This window comes from Carassius auratus, chromosome 7 (assembly GCF_003368295.1).
Source record: "Carassius auratus strain Wakin chromosome 7, ASM336829v1, whole genome shotgun sequence".
NCBI classification, from domain to species: domain Eukaryota; kingdom Metazoa; phylum Chordata; class Actinopteri; order Cypriniformes; family Cyprinidae; genus Carassius; species Carassius auratus.
The window spans coordinates 12,678,842-12,692,010 of NC_039249.1; the positions used below are offsets into that span (position 1 = coordinate 12,678,842).

General features: G+C 41.7%; 1 protein-coding gene across 1 annotated transcript in view; it reads right to left on the reverse strand.

The window, feature by feature from the left end:
* The window catches only part of igdcc3 (immunoglobulin superfamily, DCC subclass, member 3), a 79,777-nt gene that overhangs the window by 60,779 nt on the left and 5,829 nt on the right, over positions 1-13,169 (reverse strand). Inside the window, exon 2 of the mRNA XM_026267384.1 lies at positions 3,308-3,613. Coding sequence (XP_026123169.1) covers positions 3,308-3,613 — 306 coding nt within the window. The remainder of the gene's footprint in view (positions 1-3,307; positions 3,614-13,169) is intronic.

Consider the following 13,169-nt stretch of genomic DNA (forward strand, 5'->3'; position numbering starts at 1 on the left):
TCGTCAGTAAAGCTGGTTCTGAGATTAGTAGTAAATCTCCTGCACATGCTTTCATATGGAGCAGCATTTACTACACAGAGCCGTAGATTATTGATTAGCTATGCAATATCGCATTCATTATCAGATATAATGCCTGTGATAATGAAAGCGGTTTGCGTAGCTTGTCAATTTGTGGTTAATCACAATGAATTGTTTGACAGCACTAATATTTCATCTAAATCAAATTCAAAATTAATCCAAAAACATTAATTATTTAAAAGATATGCGTATATGTTTACATTTAAATAATTACAAATAAACATTTTATGATAAAACCGAGTAGTGACAAAACCCTTTAGCATAGGGAATTTCTCCTAGGTTCATCTCATGAAAGGCAGTGGGTTACAGCAAGTCCTGCTGAATTTGATGGGAAAGGGCCTGATGGCTAAGAGCTTATTCTCTCTGAAGCACGATATAATAACAGCAAGAGACCCTGAATTCCTCACATCATCACAAAAACACAGTTTCACATTAACACTGCCGTGCGCTTTCAAATTAACACTTGCCTGACATCCATTTAATGACCAACTCTGCTCTCCCCTCGGCTACTATTTACTACGCCAGCACAACTACCTCCTGCTAACTGCTAACGAGAACATAAAGAACTCTCCATAAGGCCCTTCTCTGTTTTCTTTCTTCTTATGCCCTTTATATTTAGCCAGCATCTGTATGAAAAGATCAAACACATTTTGGACGTCATGAGAGCAGACAAATGATAATAAGTCATCTTTGGTTGCCATAAACACATGCTGAGTTTATGAAAATCCAATCATAAGCACAATACAGTAACAACTTTTCAGTACTGGACAGGAACAAGGCCCGATTCATAAGGGGCCACGGTGGGTATGGACGACTAGAAAAGCAAATTTAGCCTTGGTGCCTGTGACCAGCAAGTGGGCGAACAACAGCACTCCAGATTATTGTGACGCCGACAAAAGCGGTGCAAAAAGAGCACAGCATGGCCGGGTTTAATAGTTACGTTCAATACAAGAGCCAGAGATTTAGTAATATAAATCACAACACAAGCACGACTGAGAGCGCCACAGCAGCGCACAAAAGGCAGACTGGATCCAACAAGCCAATTTATCTTCAGAAATAGAAGGAGCCCATTGTCCATATATCAAATGGCCTGTCCCAGACCCCTGTGTCCCTCATGTTCAGTTCATCCAAAGTTAATGTAGCCTGAGTCTACACCACGCCGTGCTTGAACACTGCGCCCTCTGTGGAAGACCCAAAGCACACTGCAAATGAGCTGGCAGTGGCTCCTGTCAAACTCACTTTAACTTCTCGGGACAATCTTCTCGCACCAATATCTGCTGGCAGAGGTGTATCTAGACATTTTTTACTGGGGTGGCCCATTTGGGGAGGAGACTCATCCAAGGGTGAAACAGGAACAACAACAACGAACGTTTTTGTTTTCTTTTACACCCAACAAATGTATAAAATATTTATAAAACATTATATTATATGACGTCATGTAATATAATAATATTTTGTCCTTTGAATTTCCGTCTAATGAAAGATGTTAACACATTTTGATTTTTGATTTACAGAAAAAGCTGCAATTTTTTTCTTTAGTCACTATTAATTTATTATAATGATATTTATTATACTATTTATTACATTAAGTATTGCTATGTATCTGTAAGTTCTGTTTAATAAAAACATTAAAGAGAAGGGTCAGTATATAATATAATATAATATAATATAATATAATATAATATAATATAATATAATATAATATAATATAATATAATATAATATAATATAATATAATATAATATAATATACGTCCAACTTTATGATGTCAATGTCAAGTCTTTTTTAGCAAATCAGCTGTCAGGGTTTATTATTATTTGTTATTATTGTTATGTAGGGATATGCGGGTATCAAATTTTCCTGTTGCGATTAATTGCTCATGTTTTTATCACGTTAAACGGTATTATCACGGTATTGAAATTTAGTTTAATAATAAATAATACAGTATAAAGGGTTAAAAAACTGTTTTTCTTATAACAAAAATAACTGAACATTTAAATACAATAAAGCAATACAGAAAATAAAGTTTTTTGCAAAAGAACTATAAAGATCAATAGGTATCACTTTACAATAAGATCTCTTTAGTTCACAATTAACATTCACAATGAGTAATAGCTACATTTGCTACAGAAGTTATTAATCTTTGTTAAAAAAATAAAAGTTTTAGTTCATGTTAGCTCATTAAATAATGCAGTTGCAACTTTAGATTTTATCAGCGTTTTATTAAATATTGGAATACCTAAGATGAATGAATGTTCAGAAGAATTTTTAATTAGCAGTTTATGTTAACTAATGAATTAACTAATGTTAAAAATTAAGGCCTATTGTAAAATGTAAATTAAAAAAAAAGAAAAATCAAAACACTGAAAAAATGTCTATGTCATGTTGTAGTCCAGATTAAAATAGCCTATTAAAACGTAATCCTTAAGTATTTGGCACTGTGATGAACATCATAGCAAATACACAAATCTGATTGGCTATTTAAAATTATTAAATATTTTTTAGAAAGTAGGGCTGGTTTATTTGTGGTGTTTCACAAGGGTAAGGACTGCATTTTCTTCAGTTTATCGCCATGTGCTGTCAGAGAGTGAATGTGTTTTTTATTCAGCGCGTCCCTCACGTGTTTCTCCATGTGCTTCTCTTATGTGCTTGTTTACATCAGAGCACACAGTCTTTCAAGCAGCATACAGCGGTGTTGTGCATTTTGAACAGTTGATGGGAATAGTATTCTTAAAATGCATTCCAAATTCTGAATAATTTGTAATATATAATTATTCATGGTATTTAGAAGTGCCCACGATAACAATATTGTTCATATTCATTACCGTGATATATCGCATTACCGAATACCAGCTTAAGTCTATTGTTATGTAATTTTAACTATGTCATATTCGTTAATATGGAGCAATATATAATATAATATAATATAATATAATATAATAATATATAATAATATATAATATAATATAATATAATATAATATAATATAATATAATATAATATAATATAATATAATATAATATACAGTCTAAATAACTGCATTTTCATTATCATCATGATGGATGATGATAAAAACTGCTAGCAATTTTATCATTGATGTGTAAAATTAAAAATCTTTCTCTTTTACCTTTTCAAATATTTGCTATTAAAAAGCACTTGACAAAACAAAGTGAGGTGTGAAAATAACAGGGTCTTATCTCAGAATTAAAACACACTGAATGCTACTTACTAGCAGCCTGCACTCTGGCTTTGCGGCTCAAGACCAGCCCAAAGAAGTTTTGGGCTATGCATTCATAATCGCCCTCATCAGACGAGCCATCAGACTTGGTCTTCTGGAAGTGACCAATCAGAAGCGAGCCATTAGCAAACATGACATAGTTTTGGTCCTCCACTATCAGAGCTCCGTTGCGCCTCCACTGTGTGGTGATGGGTGGGATCCCCTCCACCTGACAGTGCAGCATCAGAGGGTGTTCCTGAACAGCAATGATGTCACTGGGCTCCAGAGTGAATGACAGCTCACCCCCACATGTCACACCTAGCAGATAAAAACACACACACAAAATAGACAAAGATTAAAAACTGCACAAAACAAACAATACAAACGAAAGCCTTTACTCAGAGTTTTACAATTGAAAACAAAATTTTAACCAAAGGAATCAAATGCTGTATTGTGCTGCTGCTTAATATTTCTGTGACCCCCCACCCATCTATTCTATTATCTGTTATGAACACTGCTTGAGGGAACAGATAGAGGAGGCTGGAACATTTCTGTTAATCAGTCAAGTGTTCATGATTATCTACTGATGTCAATCTCAAAATCACCAAGTACCATATAAATCAATTCATCTGCCTGCAAGATATCATATATTAGTATAGTGAATGGGAAGAAATGGCTCAGTGCAATGAAACTGCAGTGAATGTGGTTGATAGTCATACATTCTGCCTAGATCAGCAGTACATTGAAATCCTAAATGTCTTCTTGCTTTAAGTAATTCACTGGCATATGCATGCATGTTTATTTGTAGATACTATACTATTAGAAAAGAGCTGTGAATTTTTTTCCAACCATACAATTATTTCCAAAGCTACTTGTTGTATGTTGGGTCACAGGAATGCTGGAGCCTATCCCAGAGTCTCAAGCCGTAGGCAGGGAAACACTTTGGACGGATGTCCAGTCCATCACAGTGTAACATTTTTGTTTAGTGTAAATATGAGAAAAAGAAAATGAGACCTTGTGGGGCTATTCATTTAAAATGTTCAACACCAACAGCAAAATAAACACCACCACAACTTGTTGACCTTTTGAAGCTAGTTAATTATTTCTGAGTTCAGCTAAACTCTGCTTGGATACTCACTAGCATATTTTCTGTTTTGGCTGGTAAATTACAGTGGTTTATACCACCTATACCATGGTGGACCAACATCACCAGCTGAAATTATCCAAATTCATTAGCTAGACCAGATCCTGGTGCTAAGCAACATAAAAAATGGAGTAATTGCCAGCTGAAGTGAAATCAAGGACATATGAAGAGAAATAAAAAAATAAGAGTGAAGAATTTCCTATTTAAATAGGCTACATTTTCTTGGTATTTAACATATTTATATTAGGGCTGTGGAAAAAATCGAATGCGATTTTCATGCGCATCTCATTAGTAAAGATGCTCCTGTAATTAGAAGTATATCTCCAGCACGTGTGTTCAGATCAGGGTTGCCAGGTGTTCACTACAAATCCTGCCCAGTTGCTTCTTAAAACGAATCCAAAACTAGCCCAATCGCGTTTCCGGGAGATTCCCCGATAAAAATTGCTTCCCGGGGTTAAAATATAATTTTTTTGGAAAGGTTGCCCTGGTAAAATGCGCATTTTAGGGGCTAAATATCACGTTATTGGTATTGGGGTCGCTTTGACCAAAATTTTATTTGGGGTCGCTTTGATCAAAAATATCTTAATTTGTGTTCCTAAAATGAAAAAAAAGGTCTTGCGATTTTAGAACGACATGAGGATGATTAATGACTAGAATTTTAAGAATTAATGACAGAATTTACATTTTTGGGTGAATTAACCCTTTAACAAAAGTACTTCACATGTCACACATGGCCAGCACAAACCAACTTTTGGCATTAAAATAGTACTGACATAATTTGCTGACGACACGTAATGAAGAACTAGTGGAGAAAAGGTGTGGACAGTTATTTTTGTGCCTGACTTTATTGAATATGTATTTGTAGAAGTATCCCTTTCAGATGTAAAACTTAAAGGGATAAGACTATTAAAATGAATCACATGGCATTATATAATGCCCAAAAATCATGTCTTAAAGCAGGCGGTAATAATAATGCGCGCTAATCTTGGTAGACTGTGCTGGTCAGAATTTTCCTCTCCGATCTGCACTTTTATTGACTTGCACTCTAACGCAAATTTGACCTGTTTAGTAAACCTGGCCCTAAGTCTCACTAAATGTCCACTTTTAATAACAATGTCTTCTAGCAAAATCACTGACACCCACACCAATGGCGATAAATAGCAGTCTGCCCTGACTTAAAAGCGATAAAAAGTAGAGCTTAGTGGACTCTCTTGTGCTCTGCACTGAAGATATCAGGTTTCAGTCGCTGGTGGGCTAAGCAGTAGCAGCCGCTGCCTGCGGCTCAGGAATCCATCTGAAGTTTGGCGGGTGGGGGGCACAAGGGCGCAGCTAGGGACCAACTCTGGCATAATCGCTCAAATTCCAGCCCCGAGATATACTCCCTTAAGGTACAGCCATGGAATGCATTGACTCACTCGTCCCTGCAGATCACATGACTAATAAATAAAGAGGGAGAGAAAGACAGAAACGCAGGTTCTCATTATGTTACTAAAGTGGTCTAAGAGGCTTGAGTTATCTTTCCACGTCTTTCTCATCTCACTGCTGTTCCTCTCCAAGTTTCTCTTTTGCTCCTGCTTTATTTGTGAAGCAAGAATCATGCTCCTCTGTCAATCTTCCGGTTTTATTAACCAACACAGTTTTTTTCTCTGGCTTCTTACAAGGTTTTATTGCAGCACCAGCAGGGCGACATTTTCAGGGTTACACACGTCCCCAAAGGACCTGAAAATTTCTCACTGGATTCTTCACTGTATCAGTGTTCAAATCTTCTCTTCCCTTAGATGATAAAGCACCAGCGTTGTACAGCATAACATTCATCTTTTTGAGCTTTGATGTCAATGTCGCTTATCCATATCTTATGACTAGAATTCCCTTAACTACAATGATTCATGTATATATAATATATATAAAGCAAGGGTGGTCTGATGCTGTGGTGCTTGATTTAATAGTCTGTTTTTTAAACCCTTGAAACTGAAGTCTATAAGAAAAGTTATTTTTCAAATACAAGCAATTCTTCGGAACTCTGCTATTCATTAAAGAATCCTGCAAACATGTACCATTGTTTTTATATTTAAAAAAAAGCACAACTGTTTTCCACATTAATATTGATAAGAAAAGTTGATTCCTTGATATGCTGATTTGGTGCTCAACCATCATTCTCAGAACATTTCTTATTATTACTATTAATATTTCAGAAGAATCATGTGACACTGAAGACAGGAGTAATGAATGCTGAAAATTCAGCTTTGCCATCACAGTGACAGTGAGTCTACTGTATGTTTGATCAATTTAATTTAATGCAGAACTGTTCAGCTGCGCCGATGGCACGCACCATACATGCTGCTGTGGGACACTAAACACTTTCGAGTTCTTGACAGCCACGGTAGCATTTTTTCGTGTTGTTTCCACCAGGGTGGCAATTTTTTTCATCACTAATTGATGGATGTCTAAAATATAAAAATAAGGAGAAGCCTAAAACAGGCCAGAGGCCTGACCCGCATCTGAACTATGACGTGAAAATTGGCCCGAAGCTCAGCCCAAGGGGCGTACAATTTCAGTGCCAAATTACAGAGTGTAAAATGACTTCAGAAAGATGGCGCCATTATGATGTTACTTTTACAAAGAGATTGTTAGGTCTATTAGTAAAATTTAGTCATTTATGTGCCAATCTTGTATACACACATTTTTTGTGTGATTCTGTTGTTTTGCCAATCAAAAAAATGAAAATATGAAACTAATATCACTTATAACTGTTTTTCTCTTGGACACTCTTCTTTGCTGCTCGCAGCTCTCTTTCTCTATTTTATAACTAAATGTTTATGCTTCTAAGCACAAACGTTCAATCTGGCTCTCTGCTAAGCAGGAAAGAAAGAGAGGCCACATCAACAGTAAGCCCATGCAGTTATTGATTAGTGATCTTTAAAGGAGGCTCCTTGAACTCAGATAAGGCATCAGTCAAACGAGAAGGAAAATACAAGAGATGCAAGAAAAGGCAAGGTGAAGAAATAATGAGATAAAATAAGAAATTAACAATATTAAAAGGATAGAAAGAAAGATGAGGAAAATAGCAAAAGTACAGCAGTAGTTATTCAATCCCGATGCAGGCTGATTGCAACCACTCCTCTTTCAAGAAGTGTTTTGGGTTCAAGCGCGACTGGAGCACCCTGGAGTTCAGGATTAGCTCAGCATGAGTCCAGCAGCCTGCTAGGCAGACACACACACACACACACACACACACACACTCACACACACACAGTGCCTTTGAGTGATGCTCACACATGGGTTTACCACTGACACTCAAAACAACATGCCACACCACATCAGCCTCAATCACTATTCTCTCCACCCCTCAGAAGCCTACATTTATCAGCTAGAAGGAAGAAAGAAATCTGTAGAAGAGATATTTTAAAAGGATAGTTCATGGTAGGAAGACAGGATTTTCATCAATGCACCCTCTGCTCACCTGAAACCCATTTGATTTTTTTTTTCTAAGAAACACAAAATAAGTTATTTAGTTTAGAATTTTCACGATTTTTTTTTTTACAAAACACTCAAAGTACTTTCAAATGCCAGAATAAAAAATGGCATACAATACCAAGAAAGTACCAAGAAAGTATAGATATAGAAGGACAACCTTAATTTCTTGCTTGTGTCAGTGTGCTATACTTGAATGATATGGTATATGGTTTTAAAACCCCCAGAATGTAGCATATATTATATATTTTGACCCCCCCCCCCCCCCAAGGTAAAAGGATCAGTTAGTCAAAATGTACAATTCTGTCATCATCACTGCCTACCCTCATTTCATTTAAAACCTATAAGGAATCCAAAAAGGTCACAAGGGTGTCATAAAACTAATTAATATGAATTGAGCAGTTTAATCCAAGCCTTTTAAAGAGTTTTAACCACATTATATAATAAACCGATTTATTTTAGGCTTTTAGTAACACCTAAACAATGATAAACATAAGGCCTTTTTGACCGTTACGGATCTTATTTTGGTTACCAGGACTTTCACTGGAGGGATAGAAAACTTTGAAAGGGTTTTATTTAAAGATCTTATGGTTTTGGAACCACATGGGGCTTAGTAAATGATGACAGAATTTAAATTTTAGGGTGAATGGTCTCTTAAAGGCAAAGGGCACTGTACATATTCTGCGAAATAACTTTTGCATTACATAAAAACACATAATATTCAAACAATATGAGAATGAGAAAATATGACATCGGAACTATTTCTTTTAAGGAGAACCATCACTAAGGGGATGGCATGGTGTCTGTATTGTTTATCTAAACCAGTGGTTCCCATCCGGGGGCCGGGACTCACAAGAGGGCTTCAACAAACCCCACCAAAGGGAGCAACTGGATGACTTAAAATTATTGAAAAGCAAAAGAAAAACTAGCTTTAAAATAGCTTTAATCTGGATATTTCTCCCAAACTTCTAGAATTCAGAAATGTAATTGTTTAGACACTTGAAAAAAAGTGAACTCGTAAATGGTATTTTTGTACTTCTAAATTTTAGACAATATTAAAAGGCCAGGTGTCATGTCAGCTGTCTGATCACCCTGTTTTTCGGTGTGTGTTTTTGTTTATGTCGTCATTTCATGCGCACATGGTGTTTTGTTTTGGTTTTGATCGTTCGTCTTGCAACTATCTGTGGCGTTCCTCCCTCCCCCTCATTACTACAGTTTCCGCTTCTAATTGTTTGACTCCACTCACCTGCATTCAATGTTTGTCCATCTCTTCCTCTATTTATTCCCGTCTGTCGCGCCAATCGGTGCCAGATCGTCGTTCGACTACAGCCCATGTGTAGTCATTCTGTCTAGTCCTGCTCTGTCGTGCCATTGTCTGCTGCTACTGGCTTTGTTTTGCTTTTTCTATTTTTTCCCCTCCCTCATTTACTAGACCGGACCCCTATACTCCTCAGAAGTGTTTTGGTTTGCTCCGTGACGGGCTCTCTCGTGTTCTCCTCCCTCCTCCACTTCCTACGCGGCCGCGCCATCGGGCGCCCCCTGCCGGGTGTTTACGAAAGGACATTCAAGCCTCTTATTTTCCTGCTGGACATTTTTCTATTATTTCCCGGCCTGTTTTTGTTAGTTGGAGGGAGTTTTTCTTTTGGATTTTTTTTTGAATAAATTCTCACACCATACCTGCATCTGTGTCCAGTTGTGTTCCTGACAGAACGATCTGGCCAAGATGGACACAGCAGGCGCAGATCCTGTCAGAACCGCAGTCACCCAGCAGGGTGTTCTTTTAGGCCAGCACGAAGCCAGATTGACGAACACCACAAGGGAGGTGGAGTTCTTAACCAACCAAGTGGCTGAGCTGACCACCCGCATCCAAGAGCTGCAACGAGAGGCTGCAAAGGGTGGTGCAGCTCACCATCTTCCTCGCCATGAGCTTGAGCCCCGATGCAATAACCCACCACCCTACGATGGAGACCCCAATTCCTGCCGGGCCTTCTTGTCCCAGTGTTCGGTGGTGTTTGCCTTGCAGCAACGCACATACGCTCTTGAGATGTCCAAAGTGGCTTATGTATTGACTCTTCTAACTGGTAAAGCTAGAGACTGGGGTACTTCCGTCTGGGAGACTCAAGCCCCTTGTTGCGCCTCTTTTAAGGATTTCCGCCAGGAGATGGAGAGGCTATTTGACCGCTCTGCCAGAGGTCAGGAAGCGGCTGACCAGCTAGCACGGCTCCGTCAGGCGGGTCGCTCAGTAACGGACTACGCTATTCATTTTAAGACTCTGGCAGCGACCTGCGATTGGAATGAGGGGGCCTGTCGAGCTATGTTCCGTGCAGGGCTTGATGATGACATCCAGGATGAGCTGGCCACTCAGGACTTGCCACGGGACTTTGACGATCTCGTTAATATGGCGTTGCGGATCGAGGGTCGCCTTCGCCGCCGCCGTCAGCGCCTGGCAGTTCGTCCACCCTGGAGGACCGAGGAGTCGTCACCTGTTTCCCCCACCGAAACCACTGAGCCGGAGCCTATGCAGGTGGGGCGCCTTCGGCTCACTCCGCAACAGAAGCAGCAAAGACTCACCCAAGGGCTATGTCTGTATTGTGGCAAGTCCGGTCACTTTGCAGCAGGCTGTCCGTTAAAAGTCAAGGCTCACCAGTAAAGAGGGGGATCCTGGTGAGCGCTACCCCTTTATTGCATTCCCCCTCCTCTCGCACTCTCCTTCCTGTCTCAATTCAGTTTGGTGATATTTCTAACTCCTGTGCAGCACTGGTTGACTCGGGAGCTGAGGGCAACTTTATGGACCTCTCCCTAGCCACCCGTTGGGGGATTCCTGTCATTCCTCTTCCTGAACCTATTCCTGCCCGTTCATTGAATGGCACTTTGATCACCACTGTCTCCTATGCTACCCCTCCTGTCAGTCTAATAGTCTCGGGCAATCACCGTGAGGTAACCACGCTGTACCTTCTTGAATCCCCGAGTGCTCCCATTGTCCTGGGGCACCCGTGGTTGGTGCAACATGGCCCTCACGTGGATTGGTCGAGCAACTCTGTCTTGTCTTGGAGTAAGTTTTGTCATGCGTCTTGTTTGGGTGCTGCCTCTTTTCCTGTGTCTGTGTGTCCTGTCTTACAGGTGGAGGCTGCTGATTTGAAGGGGGTCCCAGTGGAGTACCACGACCTGTGCCAGGTGTTTTGTAAGTCCCGGGCCACCTCGTTACCTCCACATCGTCCTTATGACTGTGCCATTGAGCTCCTCCCAGGCACTTCTCCGCCCAAGGGTCACTTGTTTTCCCTTTCAGGCCCTGAAAGAGAGGCCATGGACAAATACATTAATGAATCCCTCAAAGCCGGTCTCATCCGACCCTCTTCATCTCCTGCAGGTGCTGGCTTCTTCTTTGTCAAGAAGAAGGATGGCTCCTTGCGTCCTTGTATAGATTACCGAGGCCTGAATGACATCACTATTAAGAACAGGTACCCCTTGCCTCTTATGTCGTCTGCCTTTGAGCTATTGCAGGGAGCCAAGGTCTTCACCAAGCTGGACCTTCGAAATGCCTACCACCTGGTTCGTATACGTGAGGGGGATGAGTGGAAGACAGCTTTCAACACGCCCACGGGACACTTTGAGTACCGGGTCTTACCATTTGGTCTGACCAACGCCCCAGCTGTCTTCCAGGCCCTGGTTAACGACGTGTTGAGAGACATGGTGAATCAATTCGTCTTCGTGTATCTTGATGATATCTTGATATTTTCCCCATCTCTGCAGGTACACACTCAGCATGTTCGCCAGGTGTTACAACGGCTGCTGGAGAACCAGCTCTATGTTAAGGCGGAGAAGTGCGTTTTCCATGCCCAGTCGGTTCCGTTCCTGGGGTTCGTTGTTTCGGCAGGGGAGATCAAAGCCGACCCCTGTAAGGTAAGGGCCGTTGCCGAGTGGCCAGCTCCTGACTCTCGTAAAGCTCTGCAGCGGTTCCTGGGGTTTGCCAACTTCTATCGGCGGTTCATCCGGAACTTTGGTCAGATTGCTGCACCTTTAACGGCACTCACCTCTCCCAAGGTACTGTTCAAGTGGAATACTGGGGCACAGGAGGCCTTTGATAAATTAAAGTCCCGTTTTATCTCTGCTCCTGTCTTGTCTATTCCAGACCCTGAACGTCAATTCATTGTTGAGGTGGATGCCTCAGATGTCGGTGTGGGCGCGGTCCTATCTCAGCGGTCACACGAAGATGGTAAGGTGCATCCCTGTGCCTTCTTCTCCCACCGCCTGAGTCCCCCAGAACGGAATTACGACATAGGTAATCGGGAGTTGTTGGCAGTCAGGCTGGCTTTGGGGGAGTGGCGTCACTGGTTGGAGGGCGCAGCTCAGCCCTTCCTGGTCTGGACGGATCATAAGAACCTCGAGTACATCCGTTCGGCCAGGAGGCTGAGCTCCCGACAGGCTCGCTGGGCCCTCTTCTTTGGTCGGTTCAATTTCACCCTGTCATACAGGCCCGGGTCCAAGAATATCAAGCCCGATGCACTCTCTCGTCTTTTCGAGGCTCCTGAGGGGAGGGAGTCTGCAGACACCATCTTGCCCAAAGGGGTGGTGGTGGCATCCCTCTCTTGGGACATCGAGAGACGAGTAGAGGAGGCTCTACTTAAGGGTCCTGTGCCGAAGGGGGGTCCAGCGGGTAATCTCTTTGTTCCCACCAAGTTGCGCTCTGAAGTGATCCAGTGGGGTCACTCGTCCAGGCTAGTCTGTCATCCAGGAGTCCGGAGGTCGCTGGCTGCCATCCGTCAGCGATTTTGGTGGCCATCCATGGCCAAGGATGTCAGGCAGTTCGTGGCTGCCTGCTCTGTGTGCGCTCAGAACAAGACTTCCAATGCGCCCCCCGTTGGTCTGCTCCACCCGTTGCCCATCCCTTCCCGCCCCTGGTCACATTTGGCCCTTGATTTTGTCACTGGCCTCCCAGAATCCATGGGTAACACCGTCATTCTTACGGTGGTGGACCGTTTCTCTAAGACGGCCCATTTCATTCCCCTTCCCAAGCTCCCCTCTGCCAAAGAGACTGCTCAGGTGATGGTTGATCACATATTCCGGATTCATGGTCTTCCGGTCGATGTGGTCTCCGATAGGGGTCCCCAGTTTGTCTCTCGGTTTTGGAGGGAGTTCTGTCGGCAGATCGGGGCCTCTACGAGTCTGTCATCAGGTTTCCATCCCCAGACCAACGGGCAGTCCGAGCGGGCAAACCAGGATTTGGAACGCACTCTTCGCTGCCTGGCATCCCACAATCCC